Consider the following 27,377-nt stretch of genomic DNA (forward strand, 5'->3'; position numbering starts at 1 on the left):
CATCTACCTCTAAGGCCACACTCCCATATTCAGTATTTTTCACTTTTACATCAAGAGTGGAAAAGAGGAAAAGTATAAAAAATATGTGCACCACTTCTGCATTTTTCACCCACTTGTGGTTTAGGCTTACAAATACTGACCAAATTCTGAACCTATGAACGTGGCCTAACACGGTCATTTGGTGAGGTTCTCCATTCTCTGCGATTAGGCTGCGCGACCGTAGCTGTAATCAGGACCACTGGTTAGGGGCCTACTCCGATGTTTTGCCTCAAGCTGAACCCTTAGATACACCTCTGAGGCATAATAAAACACAAAAAGGTCCTCATGCCCAAACTGGAACTTTTCAGGCTTATGGATCAGCAGTGTGTCTGGTGGTGGAAGAATAAAGCATACACTGAAAAGAACACACTACCTACAGTGAAGCACGAAGGTGGCTCGGTGACACTCTGAGGCTGTTTTGTTTTCTCTGCATCATGTGTAGGGCAAGATGTATTCAGTCAAGTATTAGGAAGTTCTAGGAAAAAGATTCATGCCTTATATGAAAATACTGAAGTATGAACATCAATGGACCTTTCAATAGGAAAATGATCCCAGCCATAACTAAATCCTACAAAGACTTGGTGTATGAAGAAACACTTTGGAGTGACCTTCACAGCCACCTGATTTGAACCCCATAAAACATTTTTCACTGGATTTGAAAAAGGTGGTTATAGCATGAAAACTGAAGAATATTACTGAACTGAAACCCATTGCCCACAAGTAACGGGCTAAGTTACGTTAAGAACACAGCTAGAAGCTGGGATCTGTCTATGCATCACATTTGCAGTAGGTCATAGCAGCAAAAAAGGAGCTCAACTAAGTACTAAGGATACTTGTCATGAAGGGATGAATATCTCTGAGAATGCAGTTGTCAGTAAAAGCGTCATTTTGTGTTGAATTTGGAAAAACCTTGTTATATTACATGTGTTGAAATATTTAATGTGTTCTTGTTTGATTGGTTTATTGTAAATAGCAAAAGGTTTATACATTTTACTAATAAACCTAATTTGCAATGGGGATTTGAATAATTTTGATTGCAAGCTATTGATTTGATTTCAGCTAGAATTGGCCACTTTAATAATGGTTTCTCAAATCCCCCAATTACTGAGATGCATAACTTGTTTTAATATGTGATTTCCACACATAGCAGCTCAGAAACATATTGTCTTAAAGGTCATCAATGTACAGTATGCACAAACTATAATGGGACAATGACTTTGGAATTGGAAAATCATAAATCAAAGTTCATGTCATCTTGATCCTCTTATGCAAGTCTCTTTTCTTGCTTTTGCTGAATAGGGCAGCACGGTGGCGCAATGGGCAGCACGGTGGCGCAGTGGTTAGCACTGCTGCCTTGCAGCACTGGGGTCCTGGGTTCTAATCCCACCCAGGACAACATCTGCAAAGAGTTTGTATGTTCTCTCCGTGTTTGCGTGGGTTTCCTCCCACACTCCAAAGACATACTGATAGGGAATCTAGATTGTGAGCCCCATCGGGGACAGTGATGATAATGTGTGCAAAACTGTAAAGCGCTGCGGAATATGTTAGCGCTATATAAAAATAAAGATTATTAATAGCCATCACCAACAATCACTTACTATGCCAATATACCTTTACGGTTGTACTTTGACTTAAACGACCTTAAGGAAATCTACATCATGCTGCACATCCATATCCTACTATTCGCAGTTCTTTTGAGACTTAAGAATTATAGGACTTACTCCATGTTAAAGGACTATGTGACAACCAAACAGGATAAACAAGAGCTGCTTACAGGCACATGCCACAAGTTACACCCAGAAAATGCAAAGGGCATAGAAAACCATTACAACCTCTTGTTTATATAGAATTTCTAAAGGACCATTAGGAATTCCAACCTATGTTTCACAGGTTTTATTATTATTATTATTATTATTATTATTATCATTGTTGTTATCTTACAGGAAAGAGCTGTTAAGCAGAATTAGTACATCTACTTATAAAATCTTTTATTTCCCTCAAGACAAAAGGTGTTCATGATCATCCAAAACCAGAAACAAAACTAGAGTCAGATGGCAGAAGGCCTGCACAGAAGAAGCGCACATCCATTGTATCAACATCTGCAGAGATTAAGCAAAACACTGATATTGAGGTATTGATTGTAGGTTTTTTCTTGTGTGAGTAAATATACATATATCAGAGACAAATCGAGGTTTTCCTGCAAAAGTTCAGTTTGTTACCCTCTCCTATACACAAATTAAGCGGTTTGCATAGTCATCATGTGACTTCTCATATGTATACTCTCATATGCCGACCAACTTCTTTTTCTGATTCTCTCAATGTTCAGTGAAAAACTATAGCCCCTGCTTCATTGAGAGAAGGAAGAGAAGATAGTTGTCACATGACCGTAAGTACAAATATTACAGATGAGTGGTAATGTGAAATCCTGGCAATGAGTATATTACACAATGTTAGTATTTTGTATGCTACAGTACTTAACTAAAAAATAAATGTAGTACCTTGTCAGGCAGCACAATAGTTTACTCATGTAGCTATGTACCATGGTATCTGAATAGGTATGGATTGCTACATTAAACAGGATCAAAATCAATAATATTACACAAAAACATAACCAGAACCATTAACAGCATAGAAATATAACATCACAATCATCAATACAGGAATATATCACCAAAACAACCAACAGTACAGGAACACATCACCAGAACCACCTTTAGTAGATTAATAAAGCACCAAAATTACCCACAGTACAAAAATATAGCTTCAACAGAAACACAAACAGAACAAAAATTCATTACCAGAACCACCATCAGTGCAAGAATACAGCACCAAGGTTAGTACACCGATCAATTGCAGTTATCAGGTTAACCCCATATACAATTATCTATAATATAACGCTGGGAGCGTCACTCTGTCCGAAGCCTTTATAGACTGCGCAGGCGCAAGCGCCGGCGCAGTCTGGGCCTCACAGAGTGAACAGTCACAGCCAGGAGACTGGGAAGATGGCGGCGCTCAGCGGTGGAACGGGACAGACAGGTGAGTATAGTAAGTGCTGGGGGGCCTGAGCTGGCGGCGATACCGGCACCTGACCCCCACAGCGCGCCGGTGTCCCTGCCTGCTCAGGCCCCCCAGCACTCGGCGCCGAGCGGGTCAGAGGCAGTATGGGGACGCAGGATGGAGCAGCACATAAGGATGGGGACGCAGGATGGAGCAGCACATAAGGATGGGGACGGAGGATGGAGCAGCACATGACAGGATGGGGACGCAGGATGGGAGCAGCACATGACAGGATGGGGATGCAGGATGGGAGCAGCACATGACAGGATGGGGGCGCAGGATGGAGCAGCACATACCAGGATGGGGACGCAGGATGGAGCAGCACATGACAGGATGGGGACGCAGGATGGAGCAGCACATGACAGGATGGGGACGCAGGATGGAGCAGCACATAAGGATGGGGACGCAGGATGGAGCAGCACATAAGGATGGGGACGCAGGATGGAGCAGCACATAAGGATGGGGACGCAGGATGGAGCAGCACATAAGGATGGGGACGCAGGATGGAGCAGCACATAAGGATGGGGACGCAGGATGGGAGCAGCACATAACAGGATGGGGACGCAGGATGGGAGCAGCACATGACAGGATGGGGACGCAGGATGGAGCAGCACATGACAGGATGGGGACGCAGGATGGAGCAGCACATAAGGATGGGGACGCAGGATGGAGCAGCACATAAGGATGGGGACGCAGGATGGGAGCAGCACATAACAGGATGGGGACGCAGGATGGGAGCAGCACATGACAGGATGGGGACGCAGGATGGGAGCAGCACATGACAGGATGGGGGCGCAGGATGGAGCAGCACATACCAGGATGGGGACGCAGGATGGAGCAGCACATGACAGGATGGGGACGCAGGATGGAGCAGCACATAAGGATGGGGACGCAGGATGGAGCAGCACATAAGGATGGGGACGCAGGATGGAGCAGCACATAAGGATGGGGACGCAGGATGGAGCAGCACATAAGGATGGGGACGCAGGATGGGAGCAGCACATGACAGGATGGGTACGCAGGATGGAGCAGCACATGACAGGATGGGGATGCAGGATGGAGCAGCACAAAGGATGGGGACGCAGGATGGGTGCAGCGCATGACAGGATGGGGACGCAGGATGGGAGCAGCGCATGACAGGATGGGGACGCAGGATGGAGCAGCACATGACAGGATGGGGATGCAGGATGGAGCAGCACAAAGGATGGGGACGCAGGATGGGTGCAGCGCATGACAGGATGAGGACGCAGGATGGGAGCAGCGCATGACAGGATGGGGACGCAGGATGGGAGCAGCGCATGACAGGATGGGGACGCAGGATGGGAGCAGCGCATGACAGGATGGGGACGCAGGATGGAGCAGCACATGACAGGATGGGGACGCAGGATGGAGCAGCACATGACAGGATAGGGACGCAGGATGGAGCAGCACATGACAGGATGGGGACGCAGGATGGGAGCAGCGCATCACAGGATGGGAGCAGCGCATCACAGGATGGGGACGCAGGATTGGAGCAGCGCATGACAGGATGGGGACGCAGGATGGAGCAGCGCATGACAGGATGGGGATGCAGGATGGGAGCAGCACATGACAGAATGGAGGCGCAGGATGGAGCAGCACATGACAGGATGGGGACGCAGGATGGAGCAGCGCATGACAGGATGGGGACGCAGGATGGAGCAGCACATGACAGGATGGGGACGCAGGATGGGAGCAGCGCATCACAGGATGGGAGCAGCGCATGACAGGATGGGGACGCAGGATGGGAGCAGCGCATGACAGGATGGGGACGCAGGATGGAGCAGCGCATGACAGGATGGGGACGCAGGATGGAGCAGCACATACCAGGATGGAGACCATATACCAATATAAATGCTCACCACCCGGGCGTAGAACGGGTTCAATAGCTAGTATCATATAAACCTACAACTCCAAGTATATACTTAACAATAGTAAGAAGATAGTAGGAGTTGTTGTTAACTTCCATCATCAGACCATATAAGAACTACAGTACTGATGAGATGTAGTCAGTATCACAAATAAACATCCAGGTGCCTTATAGATGACATAATCCCTGATTGGATGCCAATGTATGCCCGCTTTCATCTCCCGCTACTATGTATATTGACCGCATCTACTGTGTAATCCTGTGTGTAGCCAGTGGCTATTATACACAGGAAAGGGGGGTGAGAGTACGCATAGACTGAAATTGTATGTTCTCATCCCTCATCTGTCAGCATCATCTGCTGCTGCCTTGTAATCCTGTGGGTAGCGGCTATAAAAAAAAGAGAGGGATGAGAACTCTGCTCCTGTGCACATTGAAACTGTACGCAGGTGCTCTGCTGCTCTAGTGTCAGAATGTACAGGGCTAGGGAAGTCAGGTCAGGCATTGCTCCAAGCACTGCTAATCACCATGAAGGGAGAGACAGAGTATTATAATTGAACTGGTGGAAAAAGGCAAACCAAGTCCCCTAGTTTACATATTTAATAACTGTTTTACTCTAAAATCCATTTACTAAAATCTACAAAACAAGTTTGATTAAAATATGGGCTACTTGTGGGGTGTCCCCTATATGAAGGTGTAAATATTTCATTTTCAGTTTTGGTGTTTAGACTGCCTTTTAGGGAACTTGAACCTGATATTGTAGCGTACTGTGAAAATGATAGTCACTGTTGAGAATCAGAATGGAACCATTAGGCTGTGTGCACACGTTCAAGATTTTTCGCTGTTTTTCGCTATAAAAACGTGATAAAACCGCAAAAAAACCCCGCATACATTAAGCATCCTATTATTAGAATGCAATCCGCAATTTTGGTGCATGTTGTGTTTTTTTCCGCGGGGTAATCGTATTCCAGAAAAAAGTAGCATGTTCATTCTTTGTGCAAAATCGCGGGGATTCCGCACACATAGGAATGCATTGATCAGCTTACTTTCTACATGTGGCTATGCCCACCATGCAGGAAGTAAGCGGATCATGTGTGGTTGGTACCCAGGGTGGAGGAGAGGAGACTCTCCTCCAGGCCCTGGGAACCATATAATTGTTAAAAAAAAAAGAATTAAAATAAAAAATCATGATATTCTCACCTTCCAGCGTCCCCGGCAGTCTTCCCGCTCCTCGCAATGATTCCGTTCCCAATAATGCATTGCGGCAATGACCTCAGATGACGTAGCGGTCTCGCGAGAACGCACGTCATCACAGGTCATTTTCGCAATGCATTATTGGGAAAGGAAGCATCGCGAGGAGCGGGAAGACTGCCGGGGACGCCGGAAGGTGAGAATATCATGATTTTTTTTAAATTATTTTTAACATTCTATCTTTTTACTATTGATACTGCATAGGCAGCAGCAATAGTAAAAAGTTGGTCACACTTGTCAAACCCTATGTTTGACAAGTGTGACCAACCTGTCAATCAGTTTTCCAAGCAATGCTACAGATCGCTTGCAAAACGCTAGTGTTTAGCGGAAATACGCAAGCCAATTCCGCATGCGATATACCCGCGACAGGAGTTGCGGAATTGCAGAGGAAATTTCCACGGCAATTCTGCAACGTGTGAACTTAGCCTTAATGCGATAGCACCTTACTGGGATTGCTGCTGTTAATATCAGTCGATTTATTAATTTGATTTAGATTAGACGAATTAATGAAACGTACAAACACAGTCTATGCATCATGCAACAGCATCTTGAGAATGTCGACACAAAAAATAACCCCAAAATTCTACTGCAAAATTCTAACAACCAATTGTGAGGGCAATAATTACTTACTGTGGCATGTAAAAGTTTGAGCACCCCTTGTCAAAATTACTGTTATTGTGAACCGTTAAGCAAGTTGAAGATGAAATGATCTCTAAAAGGCCTAAAGTTAAAAAGGACATATATCCTTTGTATTTTAGGCAAAAAAAATTGTAATTTTTTGCATTTTAACCCAATTTCAATGTTGAGCATAATAGTACGCCCACATCGGTGTCATGGGTGTGTCAGATACTACAGACAGTTGCTCTGCACCTGGCTGCAGAAGGTCTCTGTATTTGGCATTGCAGATGCCTTCTTAATCCTTCTGACTTTTGGACTGAGTGGCAACCTCCCTCTGGCTCTAATTGACACACCTGGACCTGGGTGTTTATAGACTCCCAGTCTGCTTCAGGGAGCTGCCGATAATATTCACATTTTCCCCTTGTGAAGGCTTGTAGCTATAGCAGTCAGCTTACTTTTTCTCTGGTGCTGTTGGATGTTACCTCCCTGAGTCTGCTCAAGTTGCCTCCTCCTGTTTGTCTCCCTTCTTCTCTTTAGTGTACAGTGGGGACTGACTAGTTTTATCCCCCCTTCCCTATTTAGGACCTAACTTTAGGGATATAATGGGCTTAGGTTCCTGCTCGGTGATTGGTGTGGATTCAATGCAGGGACGGTAGGGGAGGTAGGGGGCTATTACATCTGCCTAGGGGTCTCCACTCCCCCTTTCCCTGATCTATACAGCTAACATGTGCCTGCAACAGCCATGGGTGGAATCGTGATCCACTCGCAGCTGTTAACTAGTTAAATGCAGCTGTCAATCTCTGACAGTGCCATTTAACTAGCGCTTACTGGAAGCGCGTCGTTAATCCCACCCATCGGTGACCCCGTCAAATGATTGCGAGTCACCGATGGGTCGGCATGACAACCAAACGTCTGCAGCAGACCTCTATGGTTGTCATAGCCAGATTGCTATGAGAACCGCCCTGCAGCTTCTAGTCTCACATGGAGACTCTAGAAGAATGCAAAAAGCAAATAAAAAGTTTTAAAAATATAAAAAAAATTGTCCAGTAGTCCAGGCAGGATTGCGTCAGGGTGACAGTGAGGGTTTTTGTTTTTTCCATGGTGAGAAAAGGGCGAATTCTAGAGATGTTCTTTAGGTGTAAGCGGCAAGATCGAGAAAGAGATTGTATAGAAGAGGTGAAGGAGAGATTGGTGTTAAACATAACATTAGATCTTCTTACTATTGATGTTGCATAGGCAGCATCAATAGTAAAAAGTTGGTCACACAGGGTTAATAGCAGCGTTAACAGAGTGCGTTACACCGCGACATAACGCGGTACGTTAACACTGCCATTAACCCTGTGTGAGCGCTGACTGGAGGGGAGTATGGAGCGGGCACTGACTGCGGGGAGTAAGGAGCGGCCATTTTGCCGCCGGACTGTGCCCGTCGCTGATTGGTCGTGGCTGTTTTGCCACGACTAGTGTTGAGCATTCAGATACAGCGAATATCAGCCGATACCCGATATTTGCAGTATCGGAATTCCGATACCGAGTTCCGATACTTTTGCGATATCGGATACCGGAATTGGAAGTTCCTGTAGTGCAATGATGCACTATAATGGAGTGTGGGCGGTACGTGGGCGGAGACTGCGTGTGTGTATGGGCGGGGTCTGTGCGTGACCGTGGGGGGGTCTATGCGTGCCTGCTGGGGTCTGTGCGGCGTGCCGGGGCTCTGTGAGTGTGTGTCGGGGCTCTGTGCGGCGTGTCGGCGCTCTGTGCGGCGTGCGGGGCTCTGTGTAGTGTGCTGGGGCTCTGTGCGGCATGCCGGGGCTCTGTGCGGCGTGACGGGGTTCTGTGCGGCGTGCATTGCTCTGTGCATGTGTGTCGGGGCTCTGTGCGGCGTGCGGGGCTCTGTGCGGCGTGCGGGGCTCTGTGCGGGCTGCCGGGGCTCTGTGCAAACAAAACCATAGATACTACATACATGCTACATACATACTACATACATGCTACATACATACTACATACATACTACATACATGCTACATACTAAATACGTACTAAATACATGCTACACACTACATACATACTACATACAATGTGTTCCAAATTATTATGCAAATTGGATTTAAGTGTCAAAGATTTAATTGTTTTGTTTTTCAAATAAACTCATGGATGGTAATGTGTCTCTGGGTTCAATGGATCACTGAAATCAATGTTAAGCACATGTGATAATTAGTTTTCCAGGTGATTCTACTTAAAGGAAAACTACTTAAGAATGATGTTACACATTATTAAGCAGGCCACATGTTTCAAGCAATATTGGAAATAAAAAGGATCTCTCTGCTGCTGAAAGCATCAAATAGTGCAATGCCTTGGACAAGGTATGAAAAAATTAGATATTTCATGAAAACTTAAGAGTGATCATCATACTGTGAAGAGATTTGTGACTGAAATAGAGCACAGACAGAGTTCATGCAGATAAAGGCATAATGAGGAAGGTTTCTGCCAGACAAATTCAATAGATTAAGAGAGCAGCTGCCAAAATACCATTACAAAGCAGCAGTTATTTGAAGCTGCTGCTGTCTCTGGAGTCCCTCGAACCTCAAGGTGTAGGATCCTTCAAAGGCTTGCTGTGGTGCATAAAACTACTATTCGGCCACCCCTAAACAGTGTTCACAAGCAGAAACGGTTGCATTGGGCCCAGACATACATGAAGACTAATTTTCAGTCTTGTTTACTGACGAGTGTCGAGCAACCCTGGATGGTCCAGATGGATGGAGTAGTGGATGGTTGGTGGATGGCGAGCATGTCCCAACAAGGCTGCGACGTCAGCAAGGAGGTGGAGGAGTTATGTTTTGGGCCGGAATCATGGGAAAACAGCTGGTAGGGCCCTTTAAGGTTCCTGAAGGTGTGAAAATGACCTCTGCAAAGTATATAGAGTTTCTGACTGACAACTTTCTTCCATGGCCTAAAACGTAGAATCGTGCCTTCAGGAGCAAAATCATCTTCATGCATGACAATGCACCATCTCATGCTGCAAAGAATGCCTCCGATTCATTGGCTGCTATGGGCATAAAAGGAGATAAACTCATGGTGTGGCCACCATCTTCCCCTGACCTCAACCCTATAGAGAACCTTTGGAGTATCATCAAGCAAAAGATCTATGAGGGTGGGAGGCAGTTCACATCCAAACAGCAGCTCCGGGAGGCTATTCTGACGTCATGCAAAGAAATACAAGCAGAAACTCTCCAAAAACTCACAAGTTCAATGGATGCAAGAATTGTGAAGGTGATATCAAAGAAGAGGTCATATGTTAACATGTAACTTGGCCTGTTAGGATGTTTTGGAGTTAAATAGCTTTTTTGTTCAGTGAATGTGACCTCCTAATTCTGCAAATTCCACAAATGAGCATTTTCAGTTCTTTAAAACATATCAAAGGTTTAGAAATTCTACTGTGCCTAATAATTTGGAACAGTGCATTTTGAGTTTTTATTCATTTTGGAGATTATACTGTTATTATTGGGAGGTTTCTTCAATAAAATCCGATGTATCCTCTAACGGGTGATGACTTATTAGGCTATGTTCACACTTTGCGTCCTGTCCCTGCGGGTTCTCCCGCAGCGGATTTGATAAATCTGCAGGGCAAAACAACTGCGGTTCTCCCTGCAGATTTATCGCGGTTTGTTCCGCGGTTTCCGCCTATACTATTGATGCTGCATATGCAGCAATATGCAGCATCAATAGTAATGTTAAAAATAATAAAAATCGGTATACTCACCCTCTGACGTCCGGATCTCCTCGACGCTGCACCCGGCGGTCCGGTTCCAAAGATGCTGTGCGCGAAGGACCCTTCGTGACGTCACGGTCATGTGACCGCGACGTCACCGAAGGTCCTGGTCGCACAGCAACTCTGACCGGACGGCCGCGTGCAGCGCTGAGACTTCAGAGGGTGAGTATACATGATTTTTTATTTTAAATTTTTTTTTTTTTTAACCACAAATATGGTTCCCGGGGCCTGGAGGAGAGTCTCCTCTCCTCCACCCCGGGTACCATCCGCACATTATCCGCTTACTTCCCGCAACGTGGGCACAGCCCCATGCGGGAAGTAAGCGGTTCAATGTATTCCTATGGGTGCAGAATCGCAGCGATTCTGCACAAAGAAGTGACATGCTGCGGGTTGTAAATCGCTGCGTTCCCGCGCGGTTTTTCCCGCAGCATGTGCACAGCGGTTTGCGGTATCCATAGGGTTTACATGTTACTGTAAACGCTATGGAAACTGCTGCGGACCCGCAGCGGCAAAATCGCTGCGGTTCCGCGGTAAAAACCGCAACGTGTGAATATAGCCTTAGACTGACTGTCATTTGCACCAACCATTTAGGAAAATCCGAGAAAATTGTCATTTGCATAATAATTTGGAACATGGTGTACATGCTACATACATACATGCTACATACATGCTACATACATACTACATACATTACATTCATACATGGCATACAATACATACATATAGACATACAGTACATTAAACAGAGTTCATACTCACCATTACTTGTCACTTTGTTCCCCGAAGCCAGTGTCATCTGTAAAAAAATATGAAAATAAACAACCAATATACTCCCTGTCCGCAGAAATCCACGAGTGTCCCACGACGATCTCCCGTAGAGAACGGCAGCATCAGCTGATGCGACCGCTCTCTAGGGGCTCCAGGAACACAATGACGGGAGGAAGGTATCCTTTCGCACTGTATTACTCTGCCGCTGTAAATAGAAAGTAGTCCCTAGTCTCACTTTTGGTATTGCTGTGTGAGAAATTTTCCCACGCAGCAATTGCCATAAAGTGAGACTTTGTCCTAAGGTAACCTCAGTGATGCACTGCAGGAGCCATTGTCTCCTGTCAGTGTGTCACTGAGGGTCCTATGGAGCAGTGACATCACCCGATGTCACTGTTCTATAGGGGAGATCGTCGTGGGACATTCGTTATTAATTGGACTACGGTGGACAGGTAGTATATGGTTTATTATTTTACGTTTTTTTTTAAAGGCGCTGAAGTATGGTAAGTATGGTTAAATGAAGAATATTAAAATACCTTTTTCTTAATGTGTGTATGTTTTATTAACCCTTTATTACTATTTGATTAATAAAGGATAGGTGTCTTATTGATGCCTCCCCGTTATTAACCCGGCCTAATGTCACCTTACAATAGCAAGGTGACGTTAACCCCTTATTACCCCATATCCCACCGCTACACGGGAGTGGGAGGAGAGGGGCTAAGTGCTGGAATTGGCGCATCTTACAGATGCACCATTTCTGGGGCGGCTGTGGACTGGTATTTGTAGCGGGGGGGGGGGGGGGCAATCAAGAGGATTATGGATAGTCACAAGCCATCAGATAGAGAAGAACTGCTTAAATGTTTGCGCCAGAAGCAGTGTGAAAGACTGGTGGAAAGCATGCCAAGACACATGAAAGCTGTGATTAAAAATCTTAGTTATTCCACAAAATATTGATTTCTGAACTCTTCCTGAGTTAAAACATTAGTATTGTTGTTTCTAAATGATTATGAACTTGTTTTCTTTGCATTATTTGAGGTCTGAAAGCACTGGGGTTTTTTTTTTTGTTATTTTGACCATTTCTCCTTTTTAGGAAAAAAAAATGTATTGCTTGGAAATTTGGAGACATGATGTCAGAAGTTTATAGAATAAACTAGATGGTGGCCCGATTCTAACGCATCGGGTATTCTAGAATATGCATGTCCACGTAGTATATTGCCCAGCGACGTAGTATATTGCCCTGCCACGTAGTATATTGTCCAGTCACGTAGTACATTGCCCAGCGACGTAGTATATTGCCCAGCCACGTAGTATATTGCCCAGTCACGTAGTATATTGCCCAGCCACGTAGTGTATTGCCCAGCGACGTAGTATATTGCCCAGTCACGTAGTATATTGCCCAGCTACGTAGTATATTGCCCAGTCACGTAATATATTGCCCAGCCACGTAGTATATTGCCCAGTTACATATTGCCCAGCCACATAGTATATAGCAGAGCCACGTAGTACGGTATATTGCCCAGTCACGTAGTATATTGCACAGCCCACGTAGTATATTGGCCAGCCACGTAGTATATTGCCCAGGCACGTAGTATATTGCCCAGCCACGTAGTATATAGCCCAGTCACGTAGTATATTGCCCAGCCACATAGTATATAGCAGAGCCACGTAGTATATTGCCCAGCCACGTAGTATATTGCCCAGCGACGGAGTATATTGTCCAGCCATATAGTATATTGCACAGCGACTGAGTATACAGCACAGAGCCACGTAGTATAGAGACTTAAAAAAAAACAAAAAAAAAACATATACTCACCTTCCGAAGGCCCGTTGAAGTCCTGCTATACTTACCATCCGCCGCCTTTCCCGCTCCTCTCCACGCTCTTGGGACCGCTCCATTGCAAGCGGCAGCTTCCGGTCCCAGGGCTGATGTGAGCAGGACCTATGATGACGTCGCGATCACATGACCGTGATGTCATGGCAGGTCCTTGTCGCACACCAACCCTGGGACCGGAACTGCCGCTTGCAATGGAGCGGTCCCGGGAGCGTGGCGAGGAGCGGGAAAGGCGGCGGAGAGTGAGTATAGCAGGTTTTTTGTTTTTTTTTATTATTTTTAACATGACATTTTTACTATTGATGCTGCGTTGGCAGCATCAATAGTAAATAGTTGGGGACACACAGGGTTAATAGCAGCGGTAACGGAGTGCGCTACACCGCGGGCCGTTACCGCTGCCATTAACCCTGTGTGAGCGGTGAGTGGAGGGGATTATGGAGCGGGCGCCGGGCAGTGAGTGCAGGGGAGTAGGGGAGGGACTGTGGCCGTCGCTGATTGGTCGCGGCAGCCATGACAGGCAGCTGCCGAGACCAATCAGCGAATGAATAACCGTGACAGAAGGACAGACAGACAGACAGAAGTGACAATTATATATATAGATGAACAATTTACATTTTACTCATAAATATACCTATAAAGAGAAAAATCAGACAAACTGAACATTTTGCAGTGGTCTCTTAATTTTTGCCAGAGCTGTATGTGTATATACATATATTTTCTTATTGGTCATTTGCCGAGGACAAAGTGTTCTTGAACCTGATCTGTGTCCGTTCCCATTTGTATGACATACAACCATGCTGCAGGCTACAATCCTTCCATGGTGACATCTTTTTTTTAAATGATTTAAATAGCAGTGAAGTATACTTGTACTCTCTCTGTTTTAACATCTCATTTAGTAGGTTGCAAGGATTTTTAAATTCCACTGACTACGCATGCATGCTCTGAACTATGCCGGAGGGTAGAACACATTTTACCTACTTTTTACGACACTTTCATTGCAATATAGATAGCCATGCCAACTTGCTCTACAGCATTTTACAACAGAGCTCAGCTTCCATTTGTCATTATGTCTACCATTACTTAGTGCAGCTTAGGACGCATAAATGTGAACTAAAAAGAAAATGGCCTGTAAAGATGGCTACTTTAGTGCTACGTGGCTCACTAGTGAAATCCACTGTGTCATTTTCCAGGAGTTGACTTTCGCAGCTTTGTCTACCTAAGGATTTGTTCACATTACTTATTTTGTTTGCTCCCAATATATTACATATATTGAAAAAATACATTGGTCCATCAAGTTCAACTTTTCTCATTCAATTAGACTGGGTTCTCATCATGATTTAGCCAAAAGCCAATATCTCCATCAGGGCTTCAGTCAGGCATAGCCACTGGTTGGGCCATTGACTTTAATAAAGTAGATGGAGTCACTTTGTGTTCTGTGTAACTTCCTTTTTAGCAGTGTCTGCATTTTTCAGGTGGGCAAAAATACACAATCAACCTGGCTTTTGGATATTGCCAAAAATTAGGTCAGACAGAACACAAGCTGACTCTGTCTTGTTCGTTAAAGTCAATAATACCGTTCGCTGCTATGCCTGAATCCAATTTTTTTAGGGCTTCAGACGGAAGCCAAGATGGAGCCACTGAAATGTGGATAAAATGTGATGTGAACATAGCCTAACACATAATCTGTTGCTAGATTATACAGCTCTGGCAAAAATTAAGAGACCACTGCAAAACATTCAGCTTGTCTGATTTTTTTTTTTATAGGTATATTTTTGAGTAAAATGTAAATTGTTCAATTATTCTATAAACTTCTGACAAAATGTCACCGAATTTCCAAGCAATAAATTTAGTATTTATTTTCTGAAAAGGAGAAATGGTCAAAATAAAAAAAAAAACAGTGCTTTCAGACCTCAAGTAATGCAAAGAAAACAAGTTCATAATCATTTAGAAACAACAATACTAATGTTTTAACTTGGGAAGAGATCACAAATCAATATTTTGTGGAATAACTATGATTTTTAATCACAGCTTTCATGCGTTTTGGCACGCATTGTCAGAGTTAGTTTATGCTGCATGGCTGGAGGTTGTTGTTGGTTATTATTGGAGACGTTTCATGGATTTATCTGTGACAGTTGCTAGGTTTCAAATGTGTGATAATTTTCTTTCTTCTCCTACTTTGTTATAACCCCATCCTCCACTGCATTCTTTTGTTATTGTTGTCTTGTGTGAGTATATTTGTATGTTTGGTATTTTTCATTATCCCTGTTCATAGTACCTTGTTAGTTTGGTTGGTGTATTACGGTACACTACTATTCCCCTTTTCCCTGGGTGGGAGAAGAGTCCAGACTTAGGGCAGATTCAGGAGCTAAGGCAAGGTACGTGGCACTGGGGTCTTCAACATCAGAGGAAAACCGGGGAACAGGGCAAGCTAGGACGCCCTTAACGTTAGGGACAGGGAATGAGCCCCTGGTCCCAGGACACCCGACAAGAGTTGTGACAATCACGCAGTAATTCCATCCAAAGACTTACATAGGTCACTTACGTTCTCTAGCATGGGAAAAGTGCTTTTAAAATGTATGCCCATGGGATTAAACAAGCATGTAATTGCTGGCTGGTAGGAGTGAGCCTTAATTCTGGAGGTTCTACAGGTCATCCCAAAAAGAGCAGTTCTATGTTAAATGCCCTGCTAAAATCAGCAAATGGGTGTGCAAGAGGAAATCAGTGACAGTATAGCAAGCGGCAATTTTAGCTGATGAGGTTCTCACAAACAAGCTTCACTGGAAGCTGCTGGTGGATGGAGAGAGGACTTCCAACACACCAGCACAACTGGCTCATTATCTTCCAGTCCCTAATGTCCATCCTTAAACTAGACCACTACATGTATCTACCTTTTATATCAGCTTCCAGTTAAACCTTCCTTCTCCTCTGGAATGCATCTGGGAGCAAAATAGAATGTGAATGTTATAGATGTAGGCATCATGGGCATCTGTAAGTCACATGCTCAGCTTATCAGTTAAGAGTTTGTCCTCAAAGCTAACGACCATCTCTTTCATCGACACATTTGCTTCAGTCACCGGCTACTCTTACCTCCTTCCCAAGAATAAAGAGAGGAGAGAGTGTGGCACAGTGCAGATTCTATTGATGTGGACAGCCTGAGCATCTGCAGGCCACTTGCCCTGCTGGTAGATGGAGAAGGAACCATGCACCAAATCATCTCATCAATAATCTACAGGCAACTTCATTGACAGAAGAGGTGGCATCACTTGGCAAAAGACAGACATGTCTATTTGACCAATAGGAGAAGTTTATAGAGTGTGATGAACAGGCACACATTCTTTTTTCAAACTAAGCACTTATAGGAGGTTGTCCTGGATGGCGGAGTTGTTGGCTTTTGGGACGCGGGAGCCTTTCTTTTAACACCGAGGAAGGATTTTGAACATAATTTTTGTTTGGTTTCAAGTACCTCATTTTGGCATTTCCTCGCTTGACATTTGAAAAATTATCATTCAAAGACCTTGTCAAGGACTTTCTTGGAAATACACAATTACAATGAAATTAGCCAGAATCTCTTGGAGAGCTACAAAATTCTTGGTTGCAACATGAGCATCAAGGTACATTTTCTGTATAGCCATCTTGCTAACTTCCCTGAAAACCCTGGTGCAGTCTGTGAAGAGCAAGCTGAATAATTCCACCAAGATTTGAAGGTTATGGAGGTATGGAATCAGAGTAAGTGGGAAGTACATATGATGGCTGACAATAGTTGGAGCATCAGACAACATTGTCCACATATTTAACACTCCGAAAAAAAAGCTATAAGGTAAATTTTTACCTTAACCGGTACCTAATTTTACTACTTGCACACAATTTGACTTACAGTAACAATATATCCTTTAGTATGAACAAAATAGCTCTAAATAAACATTAAATTTTTGGTTGAACATACATTTTGTATGGTTTTAGGAACAAACAGAGGGTATCCTATAGCTTAAAAAGTTGATGTGATAGAGAAAACTAGGGTCACTTTTGGATTCCAAAGCCAAAAATGATTAAAAAACAAGTGTCAGATTACTTCCAGTCTGCCTCCATGGACCACAACACAATCAGGCCCTCCATTGGAATTTTCTGTCCTGCATTTGGGGTGTGTGTGAAGGGTTGGGGGGGGGAGTGTGTATTTTCCTTTCTGCAGAGGTCTTCACTCATACAATCTTGAGATTATACAGACACCTGACTTCAGTAACCTTCTTCTACACTTTGAGACGCACGTACACAATGTTTTACATGGGGTAGGACACATGTACACAATGTTTTACAGGAGGTAGGATGTGTACACCTCTGACCACCCTGAGACTGATCCCAAGAGGGTAAAAAACAGAATAGATAATGGTTCAAAATTGCCAGATTGCCCCCCTTATCTGAGGGTTTGATGATTATATTTTAGTTGGTCCCCAGGTCCTCTAGAGCAGTCTTCTCACTAACAGTGAAGTTCAAGCTTATGCCTTGTCTAACATGTACAGTGGCTTGTATAAGTATTCACCCCCTTCCCATTGGTATTTTTTGTGTTTTGCTACCTCACAAACTGGAATTGAGCGTTGCATCAGTTCATGTAAAGAATATGCCTACAACTGTAAACATTTATGTTTTATTTCTTTTTTTGTAAAGCGAACAATAGGATAAAATAACTGAAAACTTCAGTGTGCATAACTATTGATCCCCTAAAGTCAGTATTTTGTAGAGCCTCTTTTTTGCAGCAATTACAGCTGCAAGTCGCTTTGGATAAGTCTCTATGAGGCTTTCCACATCTTGCCACTGGGATTTTTGCCTATTCCTCAAAGCAAAACTGCTCAAGCTTCTTCAAGTTAGATGGTTTTCTCTGGTAAACAGCAATCCTCAAGTTGAACTACAGATTCTCAATTGGACTAAGTCTGGGCTTTGACAGGGCCACTCCAAAACATGTACACATTTCCCCTTAATCCACTCGAGTGTTGCTTTAGCAGTATGCTTTGGGTCATTGTCTTGTTGGAAGGTGAACCTCCATTCCAGTCTCAAATCACTGACAGACTGAAACACGTTTTGCTCAAAAGTATCGCTGTATTTCACACCATCCATCTTTCCCTTGACTCAGACCATTTTCCGTATCCCTGCTGTGAAAAACATCCTTACAGCATGATGTTGCCACCACCATGCTTCACTTTAGAGATGGTGTTCTTGGGGTAATGAGCTGTGTTGATTTGGAAACAGACATAGCGTTTAGCTTGGTGGCCAGACAGTTCAATTTTGGTCTCATCTGACCACAGCACCTTCCTTCATACATTTTGGGAGTCTCGCACATGTCTTTGTCAAACTCAAAACAAGCCTTACAATTTGTGTAAGTAAAGCTTTTTTTCTGCCCACTCTTCCATAAAGGCCACCTCTATGGCATGTACAGGTTATTGTGGTCATATGGACAGATACTCCAGTCTCTGACTGGGAACTCTGAATCTCCTGCAGGGTTACCTTTGGTCTCCGATTAATGCCCTCTTTGTCAGAGATGAGAGTTTTGGTGGGCGTTCCTCTCTTGGCAGGTTTGTTGTGGTACCATGTTCTTTCCATTTGATGGCACTCTGGGGGATCTGTTGTGAATTCTGCTCTTGGGTTCCCTCCAGTGGTTGTAGCTGGGAATGCAGTTGTCTCTGAGTCACAGTTCTGGCCAGGTGTATCTGCTAATTGCTGTTCTGACTGGGATATTTAAGTGTGCAGGATTCTTTAGCCCTGACCAGTAGTCAATGTTTCTCTGGAAGTGTTGGATCTCAGCCTGGCCTCTCCTGCTTATCTGCCAGTTCAGCAAAGATAAGTGTTTGTTTCTTTTCCTGTGGCACACATGCAGTGTGCTTATTTTCAGTACTATTCGTTTGTTTTTCTTTTGTCCAGATTAGACTGTGTCTGTGTTTTCTCAGTCTGATTGGTTTCACTGGAGTTGCAGATATACGCTCCTACATCTTTAGTTAGATGTAGGAAAGTTTTTTGTATATTCCGCTGTGGTTTTTTGAAGGGTTTTAATACTGACCGCACAGAACTCTGTCCTATCCTGTCCTATCTAGCTAGAGTGGCCTCCTGTGCTAAATCCTGTTTTTTCTGCCTGTGTATGTTTTTTTAACTCTCTGACTCACCGCCAATATTTGTGGGGGGCTGTCTATCCTTTGGGGATTTTCTCTGAGGCAAGACAGTATTCCGATTTCCATCTTTAGGGATATTTAGTCCTCCGGCTGTGACGAGGTGTCTAGGTGTGTTAGGTACACTCCACGGCTACTTCTAGTTGCGGTGTTAAGTTTAGGTTTGTGGTCAGTATAGTGGCCACTTTCTCCAGTGAAAGTTCTCATGCAGCTCCAAGGTCACCGGATCATAACAGTACTACTGGCCGATAATGAGTTAAATGCATCTCAGAAGAAGGGAAGAAAGGTCTTGAGCTATTTTTTTTTCTGCAGTCTACTTTGTCTACTCCTCCCTCTTAATCCCTGGGTGGCTGAAGAGCCTTGTGCTAGCATGAATGTTCAGGAATTAGCTTCTCGTGTAGACCAGCTCGCTGCTAGTGTACAGGGTATTTCTGATTACATTGTTCAGACTCCTGTTTTAGAACTGAAGATTCTTACTCCTGATTTGTTTTTTGGTGACCGGTCCAAATTTTTGAGTTTTAAAAACAACTGTAAACTGTTTTTTGCTTTGAGACCTCGATCCTCTGGTGATTCCATTCAACGGGTTAAAATCATCATCTCACTGCTGCATGGTGATCCACAGGATTGGGCATTTTCCCTGGAATCTGGGGATCCTGCTTTGCTTAATGTAGACTCCTTCTTTCAGGCGTTAGGATTACTGTATGATGAACCTAATTCGGTGGATCAAGCTGAGAAGACCTTGTTGGCCCTGTCTCAGGGGCAAGAGGCGGCTGAATTGTATTGTCAGAAATTCAGAAAATGGTCTGTGTTGACTAAATGGAATAATGATGCCTTGGCGGCAATTTTCAGAAAGGGTCTTTCTGAATCCGTTAAAGATATTATGGTGGGGTTTCCCATACCCTCCAATCTGAGTGATTCTATGTCTCTGGCCATTCAGATTGACCGACGCTTGCGGGAGCGCAGAACAGTGCGCGCTATGGCGTTATCCTCAGAGCAAATTCCTGAGCCTATGCAGTGTGATAGGATTCTGTCTAAGGCCGGCATCACACTTGCGAGTTTTACGGACGTAAGAGCGCAGAAACTACGTCCGTAAAACTCGCAAAACATACGGCACAATTATTCTCTATGCCCCTGCTCCTATCTGCCGTATTAAACTGATCAGTATTATACGGCTTTCTACGGCCGTAGAAAATCGCAGCATGCTGCGTTTGTCACCGTATTGCGCAAATAAAACGTCAATGAAAGTCTATGGAAGCCCCAAAAATACGGATTACACACGGACCAGCAGTGTGACTTGCGAGGAATACGCAGCGCTGTTAGAGAGAAAAGCCGGCAATTCAGCGCGGTGTACAGTAAAATCACACTGACAGCTTACAGTACAATAGGTAGAATAAATGTGTACACATATATATATATATATATACATATATATATATATATATATACCTATTCTATGTCAGTGAGACACATATATGTATATATATTATTATTTCATCCAGCGCGATCTAGCAGAAAGCCGGTAATTCAATTACCGGCTTTTGCTTTCTCCTTCCTAAACCCGACATGATATGAGACCTGGTTTACATACAGTAAACCATCTCATATCACCATTTTTTTTTTGCATATTCCACACTACTAATGTTAGTAGTGTGTCTATGCAAAATTTGGCCGTTCTAGCTATTAAATTAAAGGGTTAAATGGCGGAAAAAATTGGCGTGGGCTCCCGCACAATTTTCTCCGCCAGAGTAGTAAAGCCAGTGACTGAGGGCAGATATTAATAGCCTGGAGAGGGTCCATGGTTATTGGCCCCCCCCTGGCTAAAAACATCTGCCCCCAGCCACCCCAGAAAAGGCACATCTGGAAGATGCGCCTATTCTGGCACTTGGCCACTCTCTTCCCATTCCCGTGTAGCGGTGGGATATGGGGTAATGAAGGGTTAATGCCACCATGCTATTGTAAGGTGACATTAAGCCAGATTAATAATGGAGAGGCGTCAATTATGACACCTATCCATTATTAATCCAATACTAGTAAAGGGTTAAAAAAATACGCAAACACATTATTAAAAATTATTTTAATGAAATAAAAGCAATGGTTGTTGGAGTATTTTATTCTACGCCCAATCCAGTCAATGAAGACCCTCGCTCTGTAAAAAAAAAAAAACATAATAAACCAACAATATCCTTATCCTCCGCAGATCTGTAACGTCCAACGATGTAAATCCTTCTGAAGGGGTTAAAATAATTTGCAGCCACGAGCTGTGCTAATGCAGCTGCTCATGTCTGCAAAACCCCGGAGAATGTAGGTAAAGTAGGTCAATGACCTATATTTACCTGCATTTGCGGTGAGGCGCCCTCTGCTGGCTGGTCCTAGATCGTGGGAACTTTCCTAGAAAGCTCCCAGAATCGAACTCGAGTCTGGGAGCTTTCTAGGAAAGTTCCCATGATCTAGGACCAGCCAGCAGAGGGCGCCTCACCGCAAATGCAGGTAAATATAGGTCATTGACCTACTTTACCTACATTCTCCGGGGTTTTGCAGACATGAGCAGCTGCATTAGCACAGCTTGTGGCTGCAAATTATTTTAACCCCTTCAGAAGGATTTACATCGTTGGACGTTACAGATCTGCGGAGGGTAAGGATATTGTTGGTTTATTATGTTTTTTTTTTACAGAGCGAGGGTCTTCAGTGACTGGATTGGGCGTAGAATAAAATACTCCAACAACCATTGCTTTTATTTCATTAAAATAATTTTTAATTATGTGTTTGTGTTTTATTTAACCCTTTCCTAGTATTGGATTAATAATGGATAGGTGTCATAATTGACACCTCTCCATTATTAATCTGGCTTAATGTCACCTTACAATAGCATGGTGGCATTAACCCTTCATTACCCCATATCCCACCGCTACACGGGAATGGGAAGAGAGTGGCCAAGTGCCAGAATAGGCGCATCTTCCAGATGTGCCTTTTCTGGGGTGGCTGGGGGCAGATGTTTTTAGCCAGGGGGGGCCAATAACCGTGGACCCTCTCCAGGCTATTAATATCTGCCCTCAGTCACTGGCTTTACTACTCTGGCGGAGAAAATTGTGCGGGAGCCCACGCCAATTTTTTCCGCCATTTAACCCTTTAACCCCTTCATGACCCAGCCTATTTTGACCTTAAAGACCTTGCCATTTTTTGCAATTCTGACCAGTGTCCCATTATGAGGTAATAACTCGGGAACGCTTCAACGGATCCTAGCGATTCTGAGATTGTTTTCTCGTGACATATTGGGCTTCATGTTAGTGGTAAATTTAGGTCGATAATTTTTGCGTTTATGTGTGAAAAAATTGGAAATTTGGCGAAAATTTTGAAAATTTTGCAATTTTCAAATTTTGAATTTTTATTCTGATAAACCAGAGAGATATGTGACACAAAATAGTTAATAAATAACATTTCCCACATGTCTACTTTACATCAGCACAATTTTGGAAAAAAAAAAATTTTTTTTCTAGGAAGTTATAAGGGTTAAAAGTTGATCAGCGATTTCTCATTTTTACAACAAAATTTACAAAACCATTTTTTTTTAGGGACCACCTCACATTTGAAGTCAGTTTGAGGGGTCTATATGGCTGAATATACCCAAAAATGACACCATTCTAAAAACTGCACCCCTCAAGGTGCTCAAAACCACATTCAAGAAGTTTATTAACCCTTCAGGTGTTTCACAGCAGCAGAAGCAACATAGAAGGAAAAAATGAACATTTCACTTTTTAGTCACAAAAATGATCTTTTAGCAACATTTTTTTTATTTTCCCAAGAGTAAAAGGAGAAACTGGACCACAAAACTTGTTGTCCAATTTGTCCTGAGTACGCTGATACCCCATATATGGGGGGGAACCACTGTTTGGGCGCATGGCAGGGCTCGGAAGGGAAGGAGCGCCATTTGACTTTTTGAATGACAAAATTAGCTCCAATCTTTAGTGGACACCATGTCGCGTTTGGAGAGCCTCTGTGTGCCTAAACATTGGAGCACCCCCACAAGTGACCCCATTTTGGAAACTAGACCCCCAAAGGAACTTATCTAGATGCATAGTGAGCATTTTGTACCCCCAGGTGCTTCACAAATTGATCCGTAAAAATGAAAAAGTACTTTTTTTTCACAAAAATTTTCTTTTAGCCTCAATTTTTTTCATTTTCACATGGGCAACAGGATAAAGTGGACCCTAAAATGTGTTGAGCAATTTCTCCTGAGTATACTGATACCTCACATGTGGGGGTAAACCACTGTTAGGGCGCACGGCAGAGCTCAGAAGGGAAGGAGCACCATTTGACTTTTTGAATGAAAAATTAGCTCCAATCTTTAGTGGACACCATGTCGCGTTTGGAGAGCCTCTGTGTGCCTACACATTGGAGCACCCCCACAAGTGACCCCATTTTGGAAACTAGACCCCCCAAGGAACTTATCTAGATGCATAGTGAGCATTTTGTACCCCCAGGTGCTTCACAAATTGATCCGTAAAAATGAAAAAGTACTTTTTTTTCACAAAAATTTTCTTTTAGCCTCAATTTTTTTCATTTTCACATGGGCAACAGGATAAAGTGGATCCTGAAATGTGTTGAGCAATTTCTCCTGAGTATACTGATACCTCACATGTGGGGGTAAACCACTGTTAGGGCGCACGGCAGAGCTCAGAAGGGAAGGAGCACCATTTGACTTTTTGAATGAAAAATTAGCTCCAATCTTTAGTGGACACCATGTCGCGTTTGGAGAGCCTCTGTGTGCCTAAACATTGGAGCACCCCCACAAGTGACCCCATTTTGGAAACTAGACCCCCCAAGGAACTTATCTAGATGCATAGTGAGCATTTTGTACCCCCAGGTGCTTCACAAATTGATCCGTAAAAATGAAAAAGTACTTTTTTTTCACAAAAATTTTCTTTTAGCCTCAATTTTTTTCATTTTCACATGGGCAACAGGATAAAGTGGATCCTAAAATGTGTTGAGCAATTTCTCCTGAGTACACTGATACCTCATATGTGGGGGTAAACCACTGTTTGGGCGCACAGCAGAGCTCAGAAGGGAAGGAGCGCCATTTGACTTTTTGACATACATAGTGTACATCAGGTTGGTGTGTGTGTGTTGTAGTGTACGTCAGGTTGGTGTGTGTGGTGTATACTGCACCACACACACCAACCTGATGTACACCACACCACACACCAACCTGACATACACTACAACACACACACCAACCTGACGTAGGGTCAGGTTGGCGAGTGTGGAGTAGTGTACATCAGGTTGGTGTGTAGTGTACGTCAGGTTGGTGTGTGTGTGTGTTGGATACTACACCACACACACCAACCTGACGTACACTACACCACGCACTAACCTGACATACATTAGAACACACACACAAACCTGACGTAGGGTTAGGTTGGCGAGTGTGGAGTAGTGTACATCAGGTTGGTGTGTAGTGTACGTCGTGTACATCAGGATGTGGTGTAGTGTACGTCAGGTTGGTGTGTGTGGTGTAGTATACACCACACACACACCAACCTGACGTACACCACACACCAACCGGACATACACTACAACACACACATACACCAACTTGACGTAGGGTCAGGTTGGCGAGTGTGGAGTAGTGTACATCAGGTTGGTGTGTAGTGTACGTCAGGTTGGTGTGTGTGTGTGTTGGATACTACACCACACACACCAACCTGACGTACACTACACCACGCACTAACCTGACATACATTACAACACACACACCAACCTAACGTAGGGCTAGGTTGGCGAGTGTGGAGTAGTGTACATCAGGTTGGTGTGTAGTGTACGTCGTGTACATCAGGATGTGGTGTAGTGTACGTCAGGTTGGTGTGTGTAGTGTAGTATACACCACACACACACCAACCTGACGTACACCACACCACACACCAACCGGACATACACTACAACACACACATACACCAACTTGACGTAGGGTCAGGTTGGCGAGTGTGGAGTAGTGCACATCAGGTTGGTGGGTAGTGTACATGTGGTGTAGTGTACGTCCGGTTGGTGTGTGTGTGGTGTATATTACACCACACACACCAACCTGACGTACACCACACCACACACCAACCTGACGTACACCACACCACACACCAACCTGACATACACACCACACATACCAACCTGACGTGGGGTCAGGTTGGTGTGTGTGGTGTAGTGTATGTCAGGTTGGTGTGTGGTGTAGTGTACGTCAGGTTGGTGTGTGTGGTGTATTGTGTATATCAGCCTGGTGTGGGTGAGTGCTGTAGTCGAATATCAGGATGTGGCTAGTCCACGGACGTGTGATGAATTCTGAAGCATTCATCCAAACACAGTCCAGGTTTGTCGGGACACGTTTCACATTGGAAACGAGTTTCCCTTCTTATCCCCCTTTTATAACATACCCGGCACCTTTTTCTTTTTTGCCCCTCACCGGGAAAATGTTGCCCTGGTACCATACGGGAACCTTGAGTTCCAGCAGTGCTGGGGCCCGCTCCTTCCTCGTCTCCAAACATCAGGGCCTTTATCACCGCCTCCTGGAACTGAAGGAAGGTGTTGTTGGTCTGACCTGCACATCGTGATAGCACGTATGCGTTATACAATGCCATTTGTACGATGTGCACAGCCAGTTTTTTATACCACACCTTTGTCTTCCGCATGGCACTATAGGGCTGGAGGACTTGATCAGAAAGATCAACTCCCCCCATGTGTTTGTTGTACCCCAGCGCACAGTCCGGTTTGTGGACCTGTGCTGTGGTACCTCGAACGGTGGTGGCCGTGGTGCCGGGACCATGGATTGTTGTCAAGAAAAAGACGTCCCTTTTGTCTTTGAACTTGACCACAAGCATGTTGCCACTACATTGGGCCCGGCTCTCACCCTTTGGGAGAACCTGCTCAATTAGTGACAAAGGTAGACCCCTCTGGTTTCTGCGCACGGTACCGCAAGCAACAGTAGCTCTGGCAGAGAGGGATTGAAAGAGTGGGATGCTTGTATAAAAGTTATCAACGTACAGATGGTAACCTTTATCAAGCAGTGGGTGGACCAAATCCCACACTATTTTCCCACTCACCCCCAGAGCAGGTGGACATTCTGGGGGCTGGATCCTGGTGTCCTTTCCTTGATAAACTCTAAAGCTGAGAGTGTACCCTGAGGTACTCTCGCAGATCTTATAGAGCTTAATCCCGTACCTCGCCCTCTTGCTGGGCAGGTACTGACGGAACTGAAGCCTCCCTTTGAAGTGGATGAGGGATTCATCCACACAAATTTCCCTTTGGGGAATGTACACTTCAGCAAACTTGTTGCTGAAGTGTTCGATGACCGGCCGAATTTTGAACAGTCTATCAAAATTCGGGTCATCGCGGGGAAGGATGTCCGTGTTGTCCCTAAAGTGGAGAAATTTATGAATCGCCTCAAAACGCTTGCGAATCATAACCATGCCATATATTGGAGTTTGATATAAAATATCAGTACTCCAGTATTGGCGAAGTTCTGGTTTCTTCACAATTCCCATGTGAAGGACCAGTCCCCAATATTTCAACATTTCTGCAGAGTCAACGGGACTCCAAGCAGAAAATGATGAAACTGGGTTTTGGGCAAAAAATTGCAGGGCATATAAGTTTGTTTGCTCCACCATGAGACTGACGATTGACTCCGAGAAATAGACTTTGAAAAAGTCTATTTCCCTGAGGTTGGCAGTCTCAAATTGGATTCCTGATTGGGGAATGAAATCAGGAATCCGTGGAGCAAAATTTTCAGGGACGGGGGTCCAGGTGGGGGTACTAGTGCTAGGTTGGGCGTGACTAGCACTAGGTTGGGGGTTACTCACACTTGGTTGTGGGTCTTCTCCCCCGGCCTCCGACTCTTCTTCCCTGGGCTCCGGCTCTTCTTCCCTGGGCTGCGGACGATTTCTTGTCCTGCGACTTCGTGGTGGTGGCGAGTCCGTGTCACTGGAGGAGAAAGAGTGGGAGGAATAGAGAAAGGTAGGGTCCTCTCCCTCACTATCA

At 44.4% G+C, this 27,377-nt stretch overlaps 1 protein-coding gene across 1 annotated transcript in view; it reads left to right on the forward strand.

The window, feature by feature from the left end:
* Positions 1-27,377, forward strand: part of GCM1 (glial cells missing transcription factor 1) — a 156,146-nt gene that overhangs the window by 104,762 nt on the left and 24,007 nt on the right. The window contains exon 4 of the mRNA XM_069726794.1: positions 2,042-2,170. Within this exon, the coding sequence (XP_069582895.1) occupies positions 2,042-2,170 (129 nt within the window). The remainder of the gene's footprint in view (positions 1-2,041; positions 2,171-27,377) is intronic.

The sequence above is a fragment of the Ranitomeya imitator genome, chromosome 5, assembly GCF_032444005.1.
Source record: "Ranitomeya imitator isolate aRanImi1 chromosome 5, aRanImi1.pri, whole genome shotgun sequence".
In the NCBI taxonomy this organism is placed as follows: domain Eukaryota; kingdom Metazoa; phylum Chordata; class Amphibia; order Anura; family Dendrobatidae; genus Ranitomeya; species Ranitomeya imitator.